The sequence below is a fragment of the Myotis yumanensis genome, unplaced genomic scaffold (assembly GCF_028538775.1).
Source record: "Myotis yumanensis isolate MYYU_CA2020_CCGP unplaced genomic scaffold, mMyoYum1.0.hap1 SCAF_21, whole genome shotgun sequence".
Lineage (NCBI taxonomy): Eukaryota > Metazoa > Chordata > Mammalia > Chiroptera > Vespertilionidae > Myotis > Myotis yumanensis.
Genome location: NW_027223772.1, coordinates 9,844,369 through 9,857,308, shown reverse-complemented (window position 1 = coordinate 9,857,308; position 12,940 = coordinate 9,844,369). Strand labels below are relative to the sequence as shown.

Sequence of the window (12,940 nt, the reverse complement as noted above, 5' to 3'; positions counted from 1 at the left end):
CACGACGCTCCCTCGAAAGCAGGTCTGGTGGGCTTCGCGTAGGTGAAGAACACCGTGAGAGAAATGTACGCTCATATATGCACGTACGTGGGCATTTTTTTCCTGTTTACTTTACATTCAGGCCTGGTTCCAACGCTTTTGGTCTTTTTTAACAAAATGAGAAACACCAGTGACAGCAGTGAACGGAGGAAGAGTGAAGGAAGAGCATGGAGGAGAGTGAGAGAACTAAATTTCGGAGATCTGGATTCAATTAATCCACAGGATATGTAACAACTGTATGTCTTCAAGCCGTCTCTGGAATTACAGAGCACAGCTCAGGGCCTCCGTGCACGCAGCACCCTTTTCCCTCCCAGGCAGAGGAAATGATGTGTGTCGGGGAGGGAGGGTGGCTGGCCCCATCGCCTGTGTCCCGGGGTGTCCCCGTCCCTGGAGCCCACCCCGGCCACGGGGCATTCCCGCTATGTCTCAGACAGGCTCCCGTGCCCACATCCTTGTCAAACCTGACAGCGTGCCGCATGCGGCCATAAAGAACCGAGTTCACACTCCGTAATAACTCTGAACAATGTACTTTGTAAATCTGTCACCTTTAATGCCAGCAAAAAAGGGGAGACGATAAACAGAGCCGCCGCGAAGATCATTAGCCTGACGGTTCTCTGCTGAAGGTGAAGGCCGTGCGCCACAAGCAGCGGCGGACGGGCCTGGGGGGCCAGCAGAGAGCTGGGGTCACGGGAACCCCAACCCGCCCGAGTGAGCAGCAGGGACTCGCTGGAGTCCACGCCCCAGCGGAGGCGCACGCAGCGGGACTAAGAGGCGTGAGTCCAACTCCTTTCCAAGGATTTGTGTTTCCGCGTGTCTCACTCAGGACAGGGCAATCTGTCTGCCCCCTTCTCTACGCCGAGGGCCGGGGGGCCCTCCCATCCTCCCAGGAACCTCTCCCATCTCCTAACTGTCCATCCCCCGCAAAGTCTGCCTGCTCCAGTGACTGCTACCCAACCACGCCACCTTTTCAAATTTGAATACAATCAGGACCAATGAGGCAATAAACATTAGAATTCAAAGCAAATAATCAACCCAGCATTTCTAACATGGAAAGGCGCCTGCATGCCTCCACTGCTCTGTGTGCTGACAACTGCTCTGTAGGAAGGTAACACCCTTGTCCCCACTTGACAGATGAGTAAAAGTGAGCTCCTTGGCCCAGTGGCCACACAACTAGCTGGTGACACAATGTTCTTCCAGGCCCTGGGGCCTCCTGGCTCCAGAAAGCCAGGCTGGGAGGGCAGGCTGCGAACCTGCTGCCCCTGAAGCCCGGGGTCGGCAGTGAGAGTACCTGACTGATGTCGATGGGCTTATCACGGCTGCCCGTCTGCACCAGGAGTTTGTAGGCGAGGACCCCGTCATCGGATCCGTTTTTGTAATTGTTTGGCATGATTTTCCCAGTCTCCCAATCACTGTCGAATGCATCCTGAAGTCCTGGAAAAGGCAAGTGTGTGTAACACGTTAGAACTCTCCAGTGACCGGCCATGTCGTAGCGGGGGGCTGAGGATAGGGAGCAGGGCAGGGCGGTGTGGGGCAAGGACCCAGAACGTTCTGTGCTCTACTTGTGCTCAACTTCACATTCAAATAATATCAGGCTTTTCATGAGTGAACTTCAGGTTGCTAATAACTGTCGCTTTTAAGGTCCAAAGGGGGAAATGTTCACTTCTAAGGAATAAATATACATGTTTTACCTTTAAAAAAAGAACTCCTTTTCCTCCATGACTTATTCCAAAAGGAGGGAGGGAGGGAGAGAAGGAGGGAGGGAGGGCTGGAGCACAAGGAGAGGAGGAAGACAGCGGGCTCATTAACCATTTCATGCCACTGTCTGGCCGAGCCACGGGCTCTTCAATGCAACCAGAAATTCCACTGGGAGGGGGAGAGACACATTCAAACTCCCAACTTCAAACAGCAACTCAGCTGCTCCGAGCTCAGGGTGAGTGAACACGGTTCTGTCAATTTGTTCCATCTGTTCGACTTGTGGAGCTAACACAAGCTGTGGGATCGGCTGCCAGGTTGTGTAAAGATCACAGCCAACACCTATTCACTCTCGACTGTTCTCTTCCTCTTTGCCACCTTCCTCAGGAGAGGGTGTGGAGGAGAGCGGGCGGGAGCGGAGCGCGCGTGTGCGCGGGGAAATACCTCACAGGGGAAATTTGGATCAGATTGAGAACAGGAAGCCACAGGCCAATACAAGGGGCTCTGCGAGAACAGATGACAAACCGCAAGCCCAGGGAGGGAGGAAGGAGCGGTCTGGGTCTGGGGGATGGGCGAGCCCACCACACACAGCTGCGCTGGCCTCTGTAATCAAAACCATCACTACAGACCTGACGGCTTGGCCACAGCTGTAAAGAGATAAGCATGTTGGAAGAGAAAACAGGGCCCTGGTGACCCGGCCTGGGGTCTGGGACATCCCAGGGTGCACACATTCTCCTCCGACACCCCCACCCCCTTGCCATCGCCCTGCTCCCCCCAAATCACCTCCCAAGTAGAGCTCTGAGCGCCAGCAGCTCAGGAAACCACATCTTTTGAACAAGCTGTACATGCATGGGTTAGATGTGGCCAGTAAGAAGGACAAGGGCTTATTTCATTTCTCGACATGCTCTGAATGACTTCAAAGGCACCCCCAAAAAGTGGGCTCCATTAGTGCTCAAATGGTTAAGCTCCTGGAGTTTGAAATGTGCCAACGGGGGTCTGTGTCTCTCTTTAACTACACCTTCCTTCCGATGTTGCTGCGGGCATTGTTTTTATACAAACAACTTGGGGATGAGGCCTGTGGGCGCAGTGGGGGAAGAAGGCCCTGTTAGGGCCAGAGTGGAGGAGCAGCCGGCGGCGAGACCACCGGGAGGCGGCCCCCAACGCGCTCACACCGACTGTTTTCACGGCAGGGCACGCACACAACAACCTGCACTGCACAGATGTTATTTTATTACCTAAAGCCTTTTTTTCTGGTTTTGAAAAAAATAAACAGGAAAGGAAAAACACCCCCCCCCTCCCCCTCAGAGAGGCCGGATCTGTTTTCCTCGCCATAATAGAATTTTCACCCCTTCATGTCTGTATGGCACTTTAACCCTCTCTCTCTGGACCTGCTAATAAATCCTAGTTTAATTGCTGCAACAACCTGGTGAGATGTCCCTATTTAGTACCACTTTACAGATGAGGAGACTGAGGCCTGGGAAAGTAAAACTACGTGAGGAAGCCTCCAGCAAGTGTTGGAGCTAAGCTTTGGACCTGGCAGCCTGCCTCCAGAGTTGGCTTTAACCACTGATGCTCTCAATTGCCCAAAACACACGATGGTGCCCAGGAAGGATTTGCTGAAAACACGAATAAGATGAGTAGAGTTAACATGGGCACCGACAACATCTGGTGGCAAATGGGGTACCAACACTCTGAGGGCAGTTTAAAGATACTGATGCACTGAGACTCCTGGAACACCCCAGAGGGAAACAAGGGAAGAAAGACCCGATTTGGGGAGGATGACCCTGCTGGCCACTCAAGTTCAACTCCGCAGCCATGCTGCCTGGCCGCCACCTGGCATCCACTCTACTTGGAATGCAGAGATGAACGAGAAACATCCCCTGCCTTTACAGGAAAGTTAAGTCCTTGGAATCGGTATATTAGTTTCTGACTAATTATCAAAAGCTCAAGTAACAACGGTTGGCCTAGGTGCACACTCACATTTCACAATTCTGGACACAAAACAAGGGACAAAAACTTGCTTCCACTGCCCCTTGGACAACATTTTATATTCCAGCACAGGCACGCAGCAGAAAAAACTGGCATTTTACTGCAAAACATGGAAAGTTTTAGCTAGAACGTTTCTCATTTTATATGCTTCATACTAATTATTTCCTGGTGAAAAGTTCTGAGCTAATGATCCCAATTGCTCAGAACTTTTCTTTGATACGGGGCTCTAAAAAGAAGATATTCAGTTACATTTTACTTGCATAATTCGCCGTGAAATATAAGCAAAGCCATTTGTATATGATACACACTGTGATTTTTATCTCCAACTTTCCCTTATTTGCAGGTGTGTTCAGGGATGACATGTGGGACCATTTCTATATTGCTATTTTGTATTTTTATGAGTCCACCCCCCTCACTATTGAAATATTGATAAAGACCAGTGGGATGGCATGGTTTTCAATGATATCTCCATTAACAACCAGTGAGGGTTCCATCACTTTACCCCCACACACAATGTTGTGAAGGAAAGCTGCTTCAAGGATAACTGCTTCCTGCAGGACATGTTCAAAGACCAATCAACCCCTGGATGGGCCAGCAGTGCCTCTAGGCAGCCCACGGGCCAGTGTTCGGCTGTTCTGTATCCAGGGCTCTGCTGGACTCCTGACAGTTGGCTGCAGAGTTAGTTCTAAGGCTCCTGGAACTCTGACTTGGGAGCATTAAATGGATCTCACGTGGTCTAGGGCCGTGGTCGGCAAACCACGGCTCGAGAGTCACATGCAGCTCTTTGGCCCCTTGAGTGTGGCTCTTCCACAAAATACCATGTGTGGGCGCACATGTACAGTGCGATTGAAACTTCGTGGCCCATGCGCAGAAGTCAGTATTTTGTGGAAGAGCCGGTATTTTGTGGAAGAGCCACACTCAAGGGGCCAAAGAGCCACATGTGGCTCGTAAGCTGCGGTTTAGTCAACAGAGCCAAATATCAACAGTACAACGATTGAAATTTCTTTTGAGAGCCAAATTTTTTAAACTTAAACTATATAGGTAGGTACACTGTTATTAACTTAATTAGGGTACTCCTAAGGCTTAGGAAGAGCCACACTCAAGGGGCCAAAGAGCCGCATGTGGCTCTCGAGCCGCAGTTTGCCAACCACTGATCTAGGGGGATGCAGCTCACTTAGCACCCAAAAAATGATTCCAATGCACTTTTAAAAAAGATTCTCAAGTCCAACTGCTTTAGGTCCGTAAAGGTATGAAGGCAGAGAAGTAATTCACAATACATTATGCAAAGGTTAGCCCTCGCGATGCCTGGACACAATACCTCCCGCACCTCCCCAAACTCTGCCTCACATGCCACATGGAGCAGCCAGAGGATTGGCTGGAGACCCTGAAATCAATCCTACAAAACCCTTCTTCGCTCAGACACAGGCCGCACTGCAGACCCCTTTGTCATTAGTGGCAAGTTATTTACATGTCTTTGGCCAATGTGGGTGGGGGTGAGTGAATGTGGAATGAAAAGCAGGGAATCTCTCCACTGTCTAGTCCTCTTTTGACTCATTATCTAAAAATCAGTGCTTCCCAAACTACAGCGAAAAATAAGACTGGAAACAAATTAAAATTAATCTCACGAACACGTTAAAAAATTCTATTGATATCATGCAATTTTCTTTGCTTTCCTCAACGAAGAGGTCAAATCTGGGGCACATGTCATGAACAAAATTCTAGGAACACAAGTCAAAGCCAGAAACCGTACTGAACCATTTTCAATTAAACGAGAGTTGTTTACCATTTCATGCAAACTCACAGGGAAACTGACTGCTTACTCTCTACACACAAGTATATTGACTTAAGACCCAAAAAGGCACTTAAATCTGTGTTTAAACAAGTCTAATTAAGGGGGAAATTAAGACAATCACTTGGATAATTTAAGCCAAAAGTGTTGGGGGCCATAATTATTTGGGTGTTTCAGTAACAGCATTTTTGCTGGAATCGTGTGGATAATTATCTTGATTCTCCACTTTCCATGCGTCAACACAGAATAAATGAACAGATGTTCTTGGAATCACTGAATACATTCATTCACATTCAGTCAGCAGTTAGGAGTAAATCTAGATCTTTTTTTTTTTCTCCAGTTGACAACTATTTCCTAGAGATGTTTCTAAGAGCAAGATTAGAAGCTGTAAAAGGCATTTTATTTCTTTTTTAATCCTCACTTGAGGATATCTGCCCATTGATTTTTAGGGAGAGTGCAAGAGAGAGGGAAAGACAGAGAGAAACACGGATGTGAGAGAAACTCATCGATTGGTTGCTTCCTGCACACGCCCTGACCAGGGCCTGGGCTGGGGGGGAACCTGCAACCGAGGTACGTGCCTTTGACAGAATCGAACCCAGGACCCTTCTGTCTGCAGAACGATGCTCTATCCACTGAGCCAAACCGGCTAGGGTTAAAAGACATTTTCAAGCAGAACTTGATTATTTATGAAATACTGTGAGATGTGATTAAGCATTTATAAGGTTTCTTCATGGCATTTTATGCCAAATCAAAAGATGGTCAAAATATGGAGTTTTAAATTACATTCACCAAAGATGCACAATCTGTGGGTGTAGGACGCTCTGCTTTGGCAGTGAGTCAGCCTAGAAATTCCACCAACACTTCCTTTAGACCTGGTCACCCAAACCACCCACCATCCCCCCCAAAAAGGACACCAGAAGCAGCCAGCTCCCGCCTCCTAACGTGCGCTCATAAATTCTCACAGAAGTGCCGGCGTCACCCCACGAACCATTTGCGTTGTTTTATAGGTAAAGGCCAGCTCTGGGGGGCCTCCCCAGAAACAGTCTACATAAGAACAAGCAACACCCAGAAGTCAACGAAACAGGTCAGCGTTACGTTCTAATCTAACACTGTGACATAGGGAACAAAAGGAAGCTGGGGAACCCGAGCGCCCAGGCCCCGCCGTGGGGAGGACCAGCGCCCCAGCGGCCCTCACCTTGCAGCCAGTCTCGGAAGTAGTGCAGCCACATCTTGGGAAGCTGTCTGTTTTCTTCCAGCATGACGTACTTCACCGTGCTGAAGCTCCTGTGAAGGTCGTACAGCAAGTGCTGGATGTTCGGGTAGTCTGCTTTCTGGGTGACGATGTACATGTTGTAGAAGGAGAAGTACTTGAACTGTGCAGCAATGAAGTCGTACTCTCTGGTTTCCCGGGGCACAATGTCGGTCAGGTCCAGGCCGTCGCGCACGCGGGTGGTCCCGTATAGGCTGAGCCCCAGCAGGCCCAGGAAAAGGAAGATCACCACCACCTGCAGCAGAGGGACGAGGCGCGGGTCAGACTCCAGGGAGGGAACGGACTCTCCCACCACAAACAAGCTGTTTATGCCTCACCTTTATCATCACACGGGCCCTGATGCAGCATGGGGGTCGGAGTTGGGGGGTGGGGGAAGGGGTCATTCTCCCAGAGGGGAAAACATAAAGTCAGAGCAATCCCATTTTTCACAAAGAGTAAATGTTCAATATGTAAGGAGCTGATCTAAATTCACAGACACCGTTGCTACAGATCCTGTAGAACAGTGGTTCTCAACCTTCCTAATGCTGTGACCCTTTCATACAGTTCATGTTGTGGTGACCCCCAACCATAAAATTATTTTCGTTGCTACTTCATAACTGTAATTTTGCAAATGTTATGAATCGTAATGTAAATATCTGATATGCGGGATGTATTTTCATTGTTACAAATTGAACATAATTAAAGCATAGTGATTAAGCACAAAAACAATATGTAATTACATATGCGTTTTCCGATGGTCTGAGGCGACCCCTGTGAAAGGGTCGTTCGACTCCCAAAGGGGTCACGATCCACAGGTTGAGAACCGCTGCTGTAGAAGGTGAGCTCATGGAAATGGCCCAGGGGGTCAGTGGACCAGCTCCCCACCAGGCCTGGAATCCAGGGAATTCCCAAGGAGCCCGCTCTGACACTTCCTGAGGACAGGAAGAGCCTTCTGTTTGGGTAGGGTACCTTGGCTTTGGGTTTCAAGAGGAAAGGAGCATAGTGTTTCTCGGCAAACGATGAGAGCGTCCACTTGGTACAAGGGGGCTCGAGGCAGTGGAGGCTGGAGTCGGAGAACTGGGAGAGCAGGTCCCGCGTGGAGCTGGTGCTCTCGGGGCTCTGGCCACCAAGTGTGTCCTGCGTCAGGGTGACGGGCTGCACGGAGATCTCGGAGAGCGGCTCGGCCGTCGTGTAGTACACGTGCGTGTGGGGGTCGTACTCCGTGCGGAGCTGCACCGTGGACTGCATGGTGATCTGTGTCTCGTGGGCGAAGCTGTGGCTGCTGTAGGGAGGCGGGGGGCTGGAGCGGGGGCCGTCGTGCGTCTCCGTGTAGACCTGAGGCTCGACCTGGATCACTCTGCTGACACAGGGGCTGCAAGAGGGGAAACGTGCTGCAGTGGCCGCTGAAACGGCTCTTGTTCCTGCTGATGACGAGTACACCCGCTCCGCACAGCTCTGACTCAGGGAGAGGGCACACGGGGGAGCTCCCCCACGCTGCCCAACTGCTTGGTCTGGACACAGACAGGAGTCAGTCGAAGGAGGCCAAAGGGAGGCTGATCCTGAATCTGGCTTAGAAAATCAAGTCGAAGCCGCTGAACCCCTTCCAGGCATAACTCCTTACAAAGAAAAACACCCCAAAGGCTATCCTTTTTCCAGATGTGTGGTTTTCAACCTTTGTTCTGCCCTAATCCATCGAGATATGACACACTCCCAACAATGAGCAGCACTGGTTCATGATAGAAATAAATCATCGTATCACAACCTCAGGGCTGTGAGAATGTGGTCAGAAAGGCAGAGAACCCCAGGGGTTCTGCTATCTCCCCAAGGCAGCACCCCCGTCGACTAGCACCACTCCCCCGCCACCCACCCATCCAAGTCCACAGACGATAAGCCTACCACTCTGTACCCCACAATAAGGGCCCTGCAGCCAGGGCATGTACCTTGTAAAACAGCAGAAAATGTCCAGTCTGCGGTCCTCGCGCCGGTACAGATCCATGCTGAGGATCGCAGGGAAGATGAGCAGAACCATGGCGAAATTGAAGACTACCACCACGGCCGCCTGAGCAGGAGGAAAATGGAGATGTTACCAACAGGTCTCCTCCCAGGCAAAGGGCTGCTTTGAAAATAAAGATGTGCTATTTTATTTATTTAATTATTATTATTATTATTATTTTAAGAGAGAGAGGGAGAGAAACATGGATTTGTTGTTCCACTTATATATGCTTTCATTGGTTAATTCTTGTATGTGCCCTGACTGGTGGTCAAACCTGCAACCTGGGCCTACTGGGACAACACTCTGACCAGGGCTGGCAATAAAGATGTTTTAAACAACTTTCTTTCCCCTTTCCTACTGAAGAGTTTAAACCTAAAGTAGATGTTCAAGTTTCTCAGCACTCTGCTGCTCTCTCATCATTAAGAGACCATGTGATTGGACGAGGTCCCATCATCCTGGTCCTTGCCATTGCGCATAATTCCATGAACCTGTACGGCACAGACACAGGAATAAACTGGCCTCTTGCTAGCGACCTAACTGGACCAGAAGGCAGAACAGAGAAGACACCTGAGACGTTTTAATTTAAAGCTAGAGGGAACATTTCGCTCTCACAATGTTTCTAGGAGTTCACGCAGCCGATTTTATGCTTAGAAAGTGTATATACAAGATGGATCGAGTATATCAAAATGGCACCTTTAAAACATGAAATAAAATTTCAAACTCGTCCCCTGAGGTGTTTAATAGGCACATTCTGAATCGCCCTGCCGCAGCCTGTGGGTGAGAGCGGGGACAGAAGAGGCCAAGAAGAGTGAAGCAGGAAGATTCCGTGTGTGATTACAGTGTGCAGGGTAAAGAGCGCAGATTCAGTCACCCCACCATCCAGGATAAACACGGGGTACAGGCTGCAGTGCTCCGGCAAGTCTCCTGCTGACCTCGTCAAAATCACACCCGGGCTGTTCCCAGAGACAGCCAGCGGAGGACGGGGACGGCTGAGCGCGCTCCCCGGGCAAGCAGCAGCACAGCGAGAAAAAGCAACTCGTGTGCTAAGCAGCCCAGAAATCATCAGCGATTTTTTGGACAATTATACCCTCTTGTGAGGTTTTGTTCAAAGAACTGCTTAGTTCTAAACCCTTCTCCAACTGGGCACACATCTGAGGGTGAGGGAAGAAAACTGACACCCAGCAAAATCACAAGAACTGCACCAAGGGCTTGGACAGTCGTCTGAATTTACGCTCAACGCGAAACTGCAAACCCTATTCCGGAGGGATGCCTTTCAGTACTGCATTCCCTGTCAGGCCTACAAAACCAGGAAGTCACCAAGGGGCTCCTTCTGAACATGACCGGGCCCCGCTCCTCAGTCCCCCGTGAAGATTCCTCTTCAACTCAGAATAAGTGCTAAGTAGCCACGCTCACCTGTGTAAGGAACCCTGAGCCCTGCCGGTGAGGCTCATGTTAGTAAGCAAGTCACTATTTTGACTGGAGGAACCCCCTAAGGCAGCGGTTCTCAACCTGTGGGTTGAGACCCTTTGGGGGTCAAACAACCCTTTCACAGGGGTGGCCTAAGACCATATATAATTACATATATAATTATAATTATATAATTACATATTGTTTTTGTGATTAATCACTATGCTTTAATTATGTTCAGTTTGTAACAATGAAAATACATCCTGCATATCAGATATTTACATTACGATTCATAACATTTGCAAAATTACAGTTATGAAGTAGCAACGAAAATAATTTTATGGTTGGGGATCACCACAACATGAGGAACTGTATTAAAGGGTCGCGGCATTAGGAAGGTTGAGAACCACTGCCCTAGGGATCAGTACTTTGGAGAGAAAAGGCAGGGCACTGCGCTGGGTGCTGCAGATGCATTGGTGAGTCAGACAAAATTCTGCTCTCAGGGACCGACACCACCCTGTCCACCAATTACACTCTAGGCTGACGGGTGTCATAAAGCAGAAGCAGGGCTCCACAGCGGCTCAGGGCAGGGAGAGAGCACGCAGGTGGGCTGGAATGGCGGTCAAGGAACCATTTCCAGGGACACGTAGGACAAAAAAGGCCGCTGGCACAACCCTGAGGAAGGAGGTGGCGCGTGGAGGAAATCCGAAGGGGGAAATCTGAGAGGGACATGCTGTGCAGCCGGTCAGCACTGGAGGCTAAGACTCTACTAGGGAAGAGGAAGGAGAAAGCAGGAGCCATGGGAGGTCAGGTCGTTACACATGATTCATGGGTTCCTGCGGCAACCAGGGGGCAGACATCAGCAGAGCGTCCCTCCCCCAGTGAAAGCTTGGTGATGCAGAGGAAGGTCACCTGCAGGAAGTTACCCAGCCAATCGGATTCAAACGCAGGCTCGATGCCTCCGCCCTCAGCCCAACTGAGACCTGGGGGTTCCTGTCAGATCTGGTCCCCTCCTGAGGGGAGGGACGCGGGGTGGGGAGAACGCCGACCCATCAGAGAAGAGGGATGTTGGGAAGGATGGGTCTGAGTCTCTACGCCAGTGGTTCTCAACCTTCCTAATGCCGCGACCCTTTAATACAGTTCCTCATGTTGTGGTGACCCCCAACCATAAAATTATTTTCGTTGCTACTTCATAACTGTAATTTTGCTGTTATGAATCGTAATGTAAATATCTGATATGCAGGATGTATTTAGGCGACTCCTGTGAAAGGGTCGTTCGACCCCCAAAGGGGTCGCGACCCACAGGTTGAGAACCGCTGTTCTAGGATTTTCTAGGAGAACTCAATGCTGGGGGTGGAGTCCTTTCAGCTTTTCTTTTGATTACAGTTATTTTTATTTTTTTAAATATATTTTATTGATTTTCTAAAGGGAGGAAGGGAGAGGGATAGAGAGTTAGAAACATCGACAGGCTGCCTCCTGCACACTCCCCACTGGGGATGTGCCCGTAACCAAGGTACATGCCCTTGACCAGAATCGAACCTGGGACCCTTCAGTCTCCAGGCCAATGCTCTATCCACTGAGCCAAACCGGTTAGGGCTGATTACAGTTATTTTTAGAATTCAGGAGTACAATGTAGACAACAAACTCTGGGTGACTCGGTTTGAACAAAAGTTCCTAAGGACAAGAGCCAAGACTGTGAAAGGATAAGCCACGCAGGCACACACGTGGCCCAGGGGTGCAGCCGGAGCGACACTGGTACTTTCCGGAGGGGCTGGGGAATGTATAGGACACCAGCCTCATCCAATGAGGAAATCTGCCCAGCATCCTCCTGTCTCTTGGTGGAAATAGCACAATGGGAGAAGAAACCCAATGGCTTATTACATATCCAGGGAGTACATTGTCTGGTGAGAAACTAACAGAACTTCAACACCCCCTCAAGGGCACCAGGACAGTAAAAGCCAACAGCAAGGGCTCCTCAGTAAAGGAGAAGTGTCCCTGCTGGAGCCAAGGTGAGGTTAAGAAACTGTAAGCAATTCTGAAAAGGTGCTGGGGTGGACCGTGCACTGTCCACCGATTCTAACTGTGCTGAAAGGCAATGTCTCTGCAAAGCACGTATGGCGGCCCTGCTGAGGCCCTGGCAGAGCACAGAGACCAACAGGCCCGGCCTAGAGGGGCCCTCGTCTCCACCCGCGACCACCTGGAACAATACAGCATTCTCTCCTGGGAGTCCCATGGAGGAAGAAACACGACTCAGTTACCAGCAAAGCCAGTGCAGGGCTCTGGTTCCCAAAGGCTTGCAGAGGGTGCCCCTGCCTCATGGTACAGAGGTGGCATTCGGACAGATGGGTGGAGATAGGTACGGAGGTGTGAGACAGCTTCTTCGGGGGAAAAATTCCATAGATTCTGGTAAAGCTACAAAACGGTAAAAGTCGCACAGGGAAAACTCCCAAGTGACCATGGGTGCTTTATTGGACAGAACCTCTCTGGGTCTCTCCCTTTAGATGCTTAGTCGGTAGCACCCTGAAAACATCAACACAAACGGATGCCCAGAGTCACAGCGGCACACAGTTCCCTGAGGGGAGAGAAGAACGCCGAGTGGTCAATTTCGAATGTCGACACATTTCAAAGGGCACCAGCATTAGAGTTAAAGACTCTGATGAGTGAGTACTGCAAAACGCAGGGCACAGTCTCTGTCTTTTCTTACATTTTCTTCTTTTTAAAAAATTTTGTTTGACAGAGAATGAGCCTGCATCCTGGGCAGCCACTCTTTCCTACATGAGGA

The 12,940-nt window shown here is 49.9% G+C and overlaps 1 protein-coding gene across 5 annotated transcripts in view; it reads right to left on the bottom strand.

Moving 5' to 3' along the window:
• PTCH1 (patched 1) overlaps nucleotides 1-12,940 on the bottom strand; it is a 74,275-nt gene that overhangs the window by 17,026 nt on the left and 44,309 nt on the right. For all 5 annotated transcript variants that reach the window (XM_070400928.1, XM_070400926.1, XM_070400927.1 and 2 more), the window contains 4 exons: nucleotides 8,699-8,817; nucleotides 7,728-8,130; nucleotides 6,705-7,014; nucleotides 1,328-1,470 (listed from right to left, as the gene is read on the bottom strand). In XM_070400928.1, coding sequence (XP_070257029.1) covers nucleotides 1,328-1,470; nucleotides 6,705-7,014; nucleotides 7,728-8,130; nucleotides 8,699-8,817 — 975 coding nt within the window. The remainder of the gene's footprint in view (nucleotides 1-1,327; nucleotides 1,471-6,704; nucleotides 7,015-7,727; nucleotides 8,131-8,698; nucleotides 8,818-12,940) is intronic.